This window comes from Halichoerus grypus, chromosome 11 (assembly GCF_964656455.1).
Source record: "Halichoerus grypus chromosome 11, mHalGry1.hap1.1, whole genome shotgun sequence".
Lineage (NCBI taxonomy): Eukaryota > Metazoa > Chordata > Mammalia > Carnivora > Phocidae > Halichoerus > Halichoerus grypus.
The window spans coordinates 39,061,233-39,074,002 of record NC_135722.1 but is presented as its reverse complement, the minus strand read 5'-3'; the positions used below and the strand labels follow the sequence as shown (position 1 = coordinate 39,074,002).

At 45.7% G+C, this 12,770-nt stretch overlaps 1 protein-coding gene across 6 annotated transcripts in view; it reads right to left on the bottom strand.

Annotated features, from left to right (window-relative positions):
- The window catches only part of SERGEF (secretion regulating guanine nucleotide exchange factor), a 216,845-nt gene that overhangs the window by 70,037 nt on the left and 134,038 nt on the right, over positions 1-12,770 (bottom strand). For 3 of the 6 annotated variants that reach the window (XM_078058329.1, XM_036116318.2, XM_078058330.1), the window contains one exon: positions 11,877-11,913. In XM_078058329.1, the coding sequence (XP_077914455.1) occupies positions 11,877-11,913 (37 nt within the window). Of the gene's footprint in view, positions 1-10,689; positions 10,831-10,873; positions 10,912-11,876; positions 11,914-12,770 lie in introns of those variants that run through there. The other 3 variants (XR_013442405.1, XR_013442406.1, XM_078058331.1) reach the window with 2 other exon arrangements.

Here is a 12,770-nt window from a genome sequence, read left to right as displayed (position 1 = left end):
TCCACACTGTCTATACAATAAAGTCAATGCCCCTCAGCATGTCATTGGAGACCTGGCCTAGCTGACCCTCAGTCCTGATGGTTGGCCACCGTCCCTCAACCATGATTCACTCTTTACAGCCTTCCTTCCCTTTGTTCATGTTGGTCCCTCAGCACACAAGGCTCTTTACCCTTCCTCTGCTCAAAAGCTACCTTTTCTATGAGGATTTCCAAAATTAATCATTCCTCCTTTTCAACCTTTCCTCTAATTCTTATCACTCTCTGCTTGGGATTCTTTCAGTGTTTATTAAGTACATATTATATGCCAGACTTAATTCATAGGTGTCCTTCCCACTCAATGTGAGCTCCATGAGGTAACAAGCATCGGCTGTATTGCTCCATGGCACCCAGAATGCCACACAGCAAGCTGCCAGCCACTAGTAAGGGCTGAAGGGAGGGAATGAGGACAGTACTGTGCATAACAGTCAGTCAGTATTCAACAAACAGGAGCAGCACCTCTGCAAGCAAGGCAGGCAGAGACAATTCAGTCCATTACGAGGCCCAACACATAAAAGCACTCTGGCTACCATATACCCATGCTGTATGAATTCCATTTATACTGGCAGTGGGGAAGAGAAGGGAGCCCTGGTATAGTTAGGGTTCTAGAAACAGTCCCAAAGAGAGACTCTGGTGGCGTGGACTAAGCAGTAGTAGTAGAAATGGAGCAAAGTAGACATTCTCAGGATACATTTAGAGGTAAAGTCAGCAGGACTTAGTAAGGGATTCGATGTGAGGATGAATGAGGAGAGGAGAGGAATCAATGTGGACTCCTAGATTTTTGGCTTCAGCAACTGGGTCGATGGTGATGCCATATACTGAGAGAAAGACCCAGTAGAGATGGTCTTGAAAAAGACAAATAAAAGTTCTATTCTGGGCACATTACACTGGAGACACCTATTTAAAATTAATGTGGAGATGTCAAATGGGGACCTGGATATATAATTTGGTGCTCAGAGAAGAGGTCAGAGCTGAACATAAAAATTGGGAAATCATCAGTGTACAAAGTTTTCAAAGCCATGGGTCTGAATGAGGTTGACTGGAAAACCTGCAGAGAGAGAAAAGATGGGAGACCAACACAGAGCCCCGGAGCCCTCAGACCTTCAGCATCCGGGCAGAGGAGAGGCGGAGCCCATGAAGGAGACTATGGAGAAGCAGCCAATGAAACAGAAGGAACCAGGAGAGCAGTGTATCATGGACACCAAGAAAAGTAACTGTTACCAAGAAGGAAGATGAGTAAGTTTTAGAGGTCCCTCGTACAACATCGTACCTACAGCTAACAATAGCATATCGTACACTTAAAAACGAGAGTAGACCTCATTAAGTGACACGACAATAAAAAAATGTTTTTAATAAATTAATTCTTTTTTTTTTAATGTGCAACACAGTTGGACATGAGGCCAGACTTGAGTAGTGCAGCAGACTTTAGAAACATTTCTCGCATGGGGATCCTCAGGCCCAGAAAGGGAAACGACTGCCCAGGATCATATAGACAGCAGGTGGCAGACAATGCTGGGACCAGACCTCAGCCCCTCAACTGCAGAAGGCTGCCTCTAGCTCACTCTACCTCTCTGTAGTTTTTACCTTCAGTTCACCTTTGTCAGATTTACCTTTGCAAGACCCCAAGCCTCGTATTTGTAAACAAGTACAGTGGGTCACAATTGTGGTTTCTGCTCGTGGAAGCAACCCTAAAAGGACCAGAGCTTTGTGCTAAAATGTGGTAAACAATCTTGTGCCCAAAAAGGCTGGCATGAGAGAGTAATTAGCAAGTATGTGAGCCTCCTTGACAGCCTGGCACCCTCACCTGTGGTCTCATATAGAATGACTCCTGTGGAGTGATACTACCACTGCTTCTTTGGGAATAAGAGTGGAAAAAAATCCACCTTTATTGAAAGCTAAAAAGGCACACCTTGGGATGTGAGGCCATGCCTTGAAAACAAAGGACTCAACAGAAATGGGATTTAAACAATAACCAGTGGTCTGTAAAAACATCTCTGCATTAATTGTGAGACATCTCTCCTGAATGCCAAAGATCTTATCACATTTCTGGCCTGATAGAGAAGAAAAAGTGGTACCCTGAGCAGCCAGGTCTGACAGTGGCAAGGAATATATCTCACTCCGGAGATGAGCAAAGCATGACCTGGGACAGCACACTGAGAGCCCACAGAACCAAGGGGCTGCTCTGCCTCGGCAAACAGCCCAGGAGGCCACAGCCACCCGGGAAAGCTCCTGAGAACCAGCCACCAGCTCCAGACTGAGCAGCCTGAGCTGGACCTGAGGTCTAGCCTCAGGCCTGCCACTGACTAGCTGGCAATCTTGGGTCAGTCACTGCCTCTCTTTAGGCCTTAGGGTTGCTCTGGAAGCAATGGGATCCAGGAGGGCAGCCAAAGAAAGGGAATTAAATAAATAGTGTTGAGACAGTATTGGGTAGCCATCTGGAAAAATAATAAAGTTGAATCTACACTTGACATTGTATATCAGAATAAGTTCCAAATGGATCAAAGACTTACATGTTAAAAAACAAACAGACAAACATAAAAAGTACTAGAGTAAAATAGAGGAAAGTCTTTTATACCCTGGAATAGGGAAGGCTTCTCTAACTCAAAATCCAGAAGTCACACAGGAAAAGACTGATAAATTTCGACTCCAGAGAAAGAAAAGGTTGCATGGCAAAAACAGGACAAAACAAAACAAAACAAAACACACACACACACACACCAAAAGTAGGAACAAAAAAAGCTGAGAAAATATATTTGCTGTCTGAACCACAAAGGCCTAACCTCCCTAATACATAAAAAGATCCTAGAATTTTTTTTTAAGATTTTATTTATTTATTTGACAGAGAGAGAGACAGCGAGAGAGGGAACACAAGCAGGGGGAGTGGGAGAGGGAGAAGTAGGCTTCCAGCTGAGCAGGGAGCCCATTGGGGGGCTTGATCCCAGGACCCTGGGATCATGACCTGAGCTGAAGGCAGATGCTTAACGACTGAGCCACCCAGGCACCCTGATCCTAGAAATTTTTTTAAAGATTTTATTTATTTGAGAGAGAACACAAGCCGGGGGTGCGGGGGCAGAGGGAGAGGGAGAAGCAGGCCCCCCCCCCCCGTTGAGCAGGGAGCCCAGTGGGGCTCAATCCCAGGACCCCGAGATCATGACCTGAGCCAAAGGCAGATGCTTAACCGACTGAGCCACCCAGGCGCCCAGCTCCTAGACTAAGCCACCCAGGCACCCAGCTCCTAGAAATTTATTAGAAAAAGACCAACAATCTAACTGGAAAAAAAGGGCAAAGGATATTGAGGCAAGCCATATGATATCGTCCCAAAGCCCTAATTCCTGGAGCCCGTGAGTGTTACATTACTTGGCAAAGGAGAACTGAGATAGCAGATGAAATTAAACTTGCTAATTAGCTGACCTTCAGATAGAGAGATTATGCTGGATTATCCAGAGCGGGAGAAGGGGCCTAAAGGAATCACGAGCATTATTAAATGTGGAAGAGGATGGCAGAAAAGTCAGTGTCAGAGTGATACGATGAAGCAAAGATTCAACCAGCCACTGCGGGCTTTGAAGATGGCAGGAGCCACAGGCAAGAAATGCAGGTAGCCTCCCAGGGGCTGGGAGAGGTGAGAAAACACTCTCCTTAAAGACTCCAGGAAAAAAAATGCAGCCTGTTCACACCCTGATTTTAGCCCAGTGAGACCCATTTCAGACTTCTGACCTCAAACTCTATGATAACGCATTTGTGTTCTTGTTTTAAGCCACTAATTTTCTGGTAATCTGTTACAGTAGCAATGAAAAACTAATACAGGTATGGAGAAACCCTTCATAAAGAAGAAAATACAGGAGTGACTGGGTGGCTCAGTCGGTTAAGCGTCCAACTCTTGGTTTTGCCTCAGGTCCTGATCTCAGGGTCTTGCGATCAAGCCCCACGTCAGACTCTGCACTCAGCGGGGAGTCTGCTTGAGATTCTCTCCCTCTGTCCCTCCCCACCGGCACACACACATTCTCTAAAATTAATAAATAAATTCTTAAAAAAAAGAAGAAAATACAAAGAGCTCCTAAATATACAAAAAGCATTCATAACTACAAGTAGAGGGATTAGAAAGGCCACAATCATCTTAAAGAAGAAAAGAGTTTGAAAACTTAATACCAGATATTGGAATTTATTATAAAGCTGCAATCAAGGTGGAATGCTACTAGCATGCACATAGAAAAATAAACTAATGAAAGAGAAGAGAGAGTCCAAAACCAAATTTACATATATATACAGTTTCTTGATTTACAACAAAGAAGCCTCTAAAATTCAATGGGGAAAGGACAAACTTTTCAATAGATGGTTTTAGAGCAATGTGTTGTTGGTTTTTTTTAATACTGATTCAAAATGAATTCTAAGCCTAAATGTAAAAGGCAAAATTAATAAAGTTTCAAGATGAACACAAAGGAGAATATTTTCATTTCATGACCTTGGAGCAGACAAAAATGTTGTAAAGAGGGCACAAATACCTCAAACCATTAAATAAAAGATTGACAAACTAGACTTCATTAGAATTAAGGATATCTGTGCATCAAAAGACACCATTAAGAGAGCAAAACAGTAAGCCATTGACTGGGAAAGGAAAAGATGTTTGAGATACATACATATATATATATATATATATATATATATATATATATATATAACAAAGGTCTTGAATCCATAAGACAAAGGATGCCTGCAAACCATTAAGAAAAACAGACAAAACCCACTTGAGAGTCTTTGCACTTGACAGAAGAAGCTGCCCGAGTGGCCTCTAAGTATATGAAAAGGTGCTCTGCATCATTGGCTATCAGAGAAATGTAAATTAAAATGACAGTGAAGTTCCACACTACTTACTCTGCAGGATGGCCTTGATCAGCAAGACTGAAAATACCTGGCAAGGATATGGCACAGTTGGAACTCTCATATATTGCTGATGGGCAATATGTAATTGGCACTACTACTTTGGAAAACTGTTTATCTACTAATGCTAAGGATAGGATCCAGAAATCCTACTCTCAGTTACATACTCAAGAGAAACCAATGTGTATGTTCACCAAAAGGCATGTGTAAGAATGTTGACAACAGCCTTATTCACAGTCCTCAAAATGGAAGCAACCCAAATCTTCAACAGTGAAACGGACATCTAAGTTGCGATATGTTCATCCAGTGGGCTAATACTGACCAATAAAAAAGAACTCCCACTACACACAAAATAGATGATTCTTAGAGACACAATGTGTTGAGCATAAGAAGCTGAACACAAAAGAGTACACAGTGCATAACACCATTTATATGAAGTTCAACCACTGACAAAACTCATTTCTGGAGACAGAAGTTGTAGTAGTAGTTAACTCTAGGGCTGGGGTATTGCCTGAGAAGAGATACCTTCTGGGGTACTTGAAACGTCCTGTGTCTTGTACTGGGTGGTAGTTTCCTAGGTATGTGCATAGGTAAAAACTCATCAAACTGAACCTTTAAGATCTGTACACTTTATGGTATATATACTGTATTTTAATTTAAAAAGTAAAAAAAGACGAAAACCACCCTTGGTAGTTTTTCACCTATCAGATCGGCGAAAATCTAGAAGTTTCTTTACACACTCTTAGGGAGGCTGCAGAAATAGGTACTCATATATCGCTAGTGGGAGGAAATAATGGTATAAATTCCTATGAAGGCAATAACTCTCTTGCAAAATTGATATACGAACTCTTTGATATAATAATTTTGCTTCTAGGAATTTATTCTTCAACATCCCACAAATGAAATGACATATATACACAAGGTTGTTCACTACATCATTACCTATAATAGCAAAATATCAGAGATGATCTACATGTCCATCAACAGGGCATGGGTTAAATAAATCATGGTACATAGGTATATTGGAATATTATATACCTGTAATAACTACCTAGGAAGGTTTTTATACTGATATGTAAAGATCTCCCAGATAAACTGTTGAAAGAAAAAACAAGACACTACACAGTATGTACAATATAGTACCACTTATGTGAAAGGAGGTATAAAAATATATCTTAGCATTTACTTAATATGTGCAAAAAGAAACTAGAAAAATACAGATTAACAGGCATTAGTTGCATGTGTGGTGGAAGGGTTTTTGGGCAATGGACAAATGGGAGGACAGGGTAGGAGGGAAGTTTTTCATTTTAAATCTTTCTATGCCTTTTAAGTTTGAATCATATGCATGTGTTAATTATTCAAAAATTAAATAAGTAAATTAATTTTTTAAGAGGTAAGGGACAGGGCACCTGGGTGGCTCAGTTGGTTAAGCGACTGCCTTCGGCTCAGGTCATGATCCTGGAGTCCTGGGATCGAGTCCCACATCGGGCTCCCAGCTCAGCGGTGAGCCTGCTTCTCCCTCTGACCTTCTCCCCTCTCATGCTGTTTCTCTCTCTCTCGCTCTCTAATACATAAATAAATAAAATCTAAAAAAAAAAAAAAAAAGAGGTAAGGGACAGGGGCGCCTGGGTGGCTCAGTCGTTAAGCGTCTGCCTTCAGCTCAGGTCAGGATCCCAGGGTCCTGGGATCGAGCCCTGCATCGGGCTCCCTGCTCTGCGGGGAGCCTGCTTCTCCCTCTCCCTCTCCCCTTGCTTGTGTTCCCTCTCTCGCTGTGTCTCTTTCTGTTGTAAATAAATAAAATCTTTTAAAAAAAAGAAAAAAGAGGTAAGGGACAATTAGAGGGGGAAGAAGAATCCTAAAACCACCCTACAAGGGGTGGTTTTCCAAAACCATGTCATCAACTTCACAATTCTATCTGGTGATTATACAGAGAACTGCTGAATCTGAAGAAGACATTTAGGCTGCAAGACAGAAAAAGTTGCTAACATGAAAGGGAACTCAGTATTGAAAGGACGGGATGAGATCATCTTATCTGGTGGCCTTAAAACCAGGCTGGACTGTCACTGGTCCACAGGAAGGCAGCATGGGGTAGTGGACCACAGGCTCTGAAGTTAGAGGCCTGGGTTAAAGACCGGACACGCTGATTCCTCCCAACAAACTGCTCAGCCTACGCTTCAGCTTCCCTCATCTAGAAAATGCAGTTAACACAGCACCAAAACTCAGTGATTTGCTCTGAGGATTAAATGAGGTAATATAAAGCATTTATGTTTTGCCAACCCCACTGTGCACAGGACCATACAGTTTACACTTGCCTCTAAGCTCTCTGCAAGGCCTTGGGGTGTGGAGGTGTGGCCTCTCAGAGGAACAGCCTGTGTCAAAAAAGATTTAGTTCTCACTATTAAATTCTTACATGACCCTGTTTGATGGGTTTCAAGCCAAGGTCAGATGCTGCACCACACATATTACAAAGGTACAAAGGTTCAATAATTGGAAATCATCACTGAAATGAAGGGGAAAAAAAGATCCTTACATCGCTCCAATTTGGTGAGAGAGCTGGCTTTGCTTGGAGGAGGAGGCATGACACTTTCTTGCCAAATACCTAACCCTTTAACAATGCCTGTCTGGCGAGCCTGAATGCTCCAGGAAAAGGCCACCAATAAAATCCTTTCCAAAGGTCTGCGTGGAGCGGGGAGACAGGAAATGCAGTCAGCTCTTTTTTCTCTGCAGGAAGGGAAGGCTGAACAACTGCACATCATGAGAGAAGGCAAACAAATTGCCCATTCAAGCCAAAATAAGCTGCTCCTAGGGGAAGCAAAACAGCTGGAGCCAATTCAGCCAGACACGGAGGTGAGGGCCCCGAAGCCAGAGCTGGGCCTGGGAGCCAGCCTCTGGTAGGCAGGGATCTTCTGAGCAAGTGGTGGTCACATGCCCTCGTGCCACCTCTGCTGACCTCAGTCTCTGCCCACGAATGGGAGCCAGGCAGCCAGCTCTGTGAGATGTGGAGGGAAATCCTAGGTGGGAAGGCAGAAAGAAAGAAATGGCCCAGTGAACCTGCCAAGTGAGCGAGCACCTGCTGAGCCCCTGTTATGTGGCAGGCACTGAGCAGGCACCTGACGTACCTATGCCATTTGGAAGAACAACTTTCAGGGGTGGTTGACTGTACACAAGAGGAATCGGGCTCCCTGAGGTGGAGTGACCGTGCACGGCACGGTTAGAAGTGGCCAGGCCAGCTGTGGCCTCTGGCCTCAGCCCTCTCCTTCCTGTCACTTGAGTTTCTCTGCACCTAGCTCCAGCAGCTCTTCCTCTGTCCGAAGCCCAGACTCGAACTAGCCATGGCCATGCATGGTGGCAGACACAGAATATGTCAAGAGAACCCTCATTGGAAAACTAAGGAAAGAACCAAACCAAATTGTAAAAGAAGGCGAAAAAAGGAACCTGGAAGCAAATGAAGTAGCAGAGTAGAATTACATTGTTCCCTAGAGAAACCTGAAGTGTGGCTGCTGCAGGGTTTGCTTCAGGCTGGAACATGCACGTTCTGAATCCCTGTCTGGGGCAGTGGATAGCAGAAGCCTGATCTGGAACAAATCTGGCCTAGCACTGTTTCCAGATCCCCCAGATTGGGGTCCCCAGGCTCCAAGTTTTACAAATCCCTTCTGCAGCTATGCTGAGATCCTGCGCTTGTCCCCGGAATCTGGGTGGGGAAGACACTTCCCTCTCTAGCTCCTGAGGTTCCCACCTTGAGCGTCAAGCCTTCTTATACTTACCTTATAATTACTTCCTTCCTTGAAGTCTTTTTTTTTTTTTTAAGATTTTATTTACTTATTTGACAGAGAGAGACACAGCGAGAGAGGAAACACAAGCAGGGGGAGTGGGAGAGGGAGAAGCAGGCTTCCCGCTGAGCAGGGAGCCCAATGCGGGGCTCGATCCCAGGACCCTGGGATCATGACCTGAGCCGAAGGCAGACGCTTAATGACTGAGCCACCCAGGCGCCCCGAAGTCTTAATACATGGTGATGATGATGACGATGATGAGGAGGAGGACAATAACGCCAGCTAACATTTATTGAGCCTCTACTTTTGTGCCAAGCACTGTTAGCACTTTACATAACAACCTTATGAGGTCAATAATAGGATATTCCAGATGAGGTGATCAAGACACAGGGGGGTTAAGCCACTTATACAAGGGTAACACAGCTCCTAAGTGTGGGAGCCAGGACTGGAATCAAGCAATCTGACCCTAGGGTCTGTGCTCTCCCTGACCACCACCCACACTGGATAGGGTCGAAAGAACAGTCTTGCAAGTCAGGCAGACAACTCTACTATTTATTGCTACTTACGCTTGGACAACCTGTAGAGCCTCTGAGTCTCAGGTGTCTTGTCTATAAAGTGGGTACAGCAAACACACTTTGGGGAGTGTCCATTCGAAGACAGCAGGTCCTAAGTCACGTCCTTCCACCCATCTCCCTTCCAGCTCCCTCTCTGGTTTGTCTGTTGCACGTTCATTAGACACTAATGCTGCTTCTACACTTGAGGAAAGTCTGGCTCCCTTATATTCTGTTCTAGTCTATTCTGTAACTGTGTTGCGCCTACTACGCGGGAGACCCAGCACCAGGCTCAGAGGGCCTGGATCTCAGGGAATGAGACTGAAGGCAGAGAAATCCATCTCAAGTAGGCAATGGTAGAAGGGCTGAGGCGAGGAGCTAGCTGTGAGAACCAGGCTTTAAGCGGTGGGAGCTCTCCTCCTTCAGCTTGTCTCCCTCTCCTGGCCTTCTGCCAGAGCCAACAGGTGCTTCTTGTCGCTTCCTATCGCACAGCCTGGACCCTGCAGGGCACCCATGGAGGGCCTCATCCCTCCAGTGGTGGGGAGCCTCTGCTCCCAGCTCACACGCAAGCAGGTGGATATGCCCAGAGCCGTGTGACTGCGCCCACCTTTCCTGACTCTGCAGCCATGCGTTCAACAGACTGTGAGCCAAGACCGGGCACTGAGGACAAAACAGAAAATAACAGGTCCGCCCTCCAGGAGCTCACCGGCACACCTTGCTCTCCACGGCCTCTGACGTTCTCCGCACTTGGGAGAGGACAGAGGAGAGTTGGGTAATGCTGGACACCTCTCCAGAATGTTACCATCTCTCTCTCCCAAGTAACAGTGACTTCAGTAGCGCAGTCGCGCTAACAAGCCATTCTCCCCTCTCCCACCCCGACCGAGAGGAATGAGAAGCAAACAGAACTACACACACACACACACACACACCCATTTCTCTCACACCCCCTGGACACCAGGTATCTCACATACATTAATCCTCACAGCAATCCTGCAAAGTGGAATTCTCCCCATCACGGAGACGAGGCGGGAAATGGAAGCTCACACGGACATGCAGCCGGTGTGAACCCAGGTCGTCTGCCTGCAGAGTCTGTGCTCTTTCTCTAGCCCCAGGCTGCCTGTCAGCTCAGCCGGCCACCCAGCTAGCTAGCTCCAGCCCCTCCTTCACCGGGACTGTGTTCTTTCCCGTATCGAGATTCCCTGCAATCTTCTTGTTCGTGCTGCTCACAGAGGGAGCCAATCTCTCCCCCAGACCAGCGGAAGCAGCGGTGCCGGCATTCTAGGCACCACGTCGGACTCTGTGATGAGCTCGTCTTCATCACACCCAGGCTGGAGCAGTGCCGGTACCCAGTGTCTGGTGCGGCTGCAAAGCATGCAGGTCCGCCGTTACATTTTCTCTCTCCCGTCTCTGACTCCAGCCAGGCTTACTCCCCACCCCCTCTGCTGGCTGGCAGCCCACCTCCTCAGCTGTCCTTGGTTCTGCCTCGTTGCACAGCACGTTCGGGCCTACTGCTGTCACCGCAGGCGGCTGGGCCAGGCTAAGCTCGATTCAGAAAACAGTGCTCGAGTCTCTGCCGAGTACCAGGCATTGCTCTGGGTGCTGCAAATAGGCAGGAAACAAAAGGAAAATGCAGGGGTCTTGCCCTTCAGAACCTGAGTCAGAGGCTGGGAGACAAGTAGCCTGGAACAGAAATCACCAACAGAAGGCAGGCAGTGATGGGTTTGTAATAGGATCCTAAAATATCAGAGCAGGAGGGAACCTTGATTTTCTGTTTTCACCCCTCCATTTTTCAGATGGGGAGCCAAAGCCCAGAGGAGGGCAATTAGAACAAATATCAGATAATAACAAGGAACATTTCTAAAACCCTTACTAGGAGCTAAGCACTGCTCTATGTGCTTTATATATATTAACTCCTAGAAGGTAGTTGCTACCACCCTCCCGTGGAGGGGTTAAGTACCTTGTCCAAGTTCACACAACTAGTAAGTGGAAGCCTGTATTGAACTCAGGCAGTCGGGCCCTCCCGACACTCGTGTCTCTTTAATGCACTGTGATACGGAGACTAGTCTACCTGGAGAAGTAATGAGGAAGCTTCTTGAAGGAATTACTCATAGGCCTAATCATAAAAACAGTGACCCGTGGTTATCCAAAACCAATTAAGAGGAAACCTCAACCAATCAGAAGGTTGGCTTCATCTGGGAGTTCCTGAGTGTCACGGAATACAAGGCAGTGGGGGGCAGTGAGCAGAGCCCCATATTTCCAAAGAAAGAGGAAAGAACTTGGAATAAGGGATTTATTCAGAGAAACAAGAGCAGCCCAGTCCTCTTCCCTTTTTATGTCTGGCTTTCTACACATGATGTCCCTGGTCTGTAAAATCTTTAATATCCTCAAATGCCACTGCCTGGGGCAGGGAGGCCAGCTTAGGTACCTTAAAAAGACACTCAATGATGTGGATAGAAATTTTTAGAAAAGGGGCTTCTAGTAAAGCCTTGGGCAATCAAAGACTTCCATTTCCTAGAATCTCCCCCAACATGTACACACACACACACACACACAGAGGCACCCTGGCCTTTGATTAATCCAAAGTCCTCTCTAACTGCCACAGGAGTTTCAGAACACACATAGTTCTCAGTATACTAATTACTTACCAATCACTGCCAGATTATGCTCTGAGCCACAGGAGACCTATAAAAAGAAAAAAAAATAAGGTATATTAGAGAAAGAAAATTCCTTGTCCAAGGAAAAGCGCTTGACTTTTTCTCATCTGCTCACTGTCTCTTTCACCCTCCAGCCTCATAAAGAACATGACATGTACTCTCATACCTCTGGGACTTTGCACGTGTGGGTCCTCTGTTTGGGATGCCCTCTCCTCAAACTGCCTAGAAAACTTCCACTCATCCTTTAAAGGCTCAATGTGTCCACTCAGACTCCTTTGCTTCCAGGCAGACTCAAATACTCCCTTCATTATGCAACTTATCTGTACCCTTTTGTTATGCAACTTATCTGTACCCCATCGTAGCAATTCTCTTGTTGCCTTTTACACTTGCTCCTGTCTCTTCACTAGACTGCATGTGTCTTGAGAACAGGCCTGAGTCTCATTCACCTCTGGACTGTACAAGGTCTGGGACTCAGTTAACATCTGCTAAGTGAGAGAATGAATGAAAAAACCAAGTACATAAAAGAAAAAATACCTACTACATTAGAGACAAAGAATCATGGGGGTTCTGAATCTAGTGTTTTCACCCAGCAAGCAGCACTTCCTGCCTTTCAGTCTACTCATCCCAGCTGCAGCCAGGAGGAAGTAAGTGGGAATATAAAAGCATAAGTGCTTCCCCAGGTACTAATTAAAAGAAACTCTGGACTCTGGAGAAGCATCCTGTGACCTTTATCAGGATGCTCACTTTAGCTCCTGGCAAGAGGAAGGCTTCAGGTCCCCGTGGAACATCAGTGCCGCAAGGGCCCTGGAGATCATCTAGTCCAATCTTTCTACGTTGTGAGGAGACAACAGAGGCTTGGTAAGAGGAAAGAACTTGCCTCAGGTA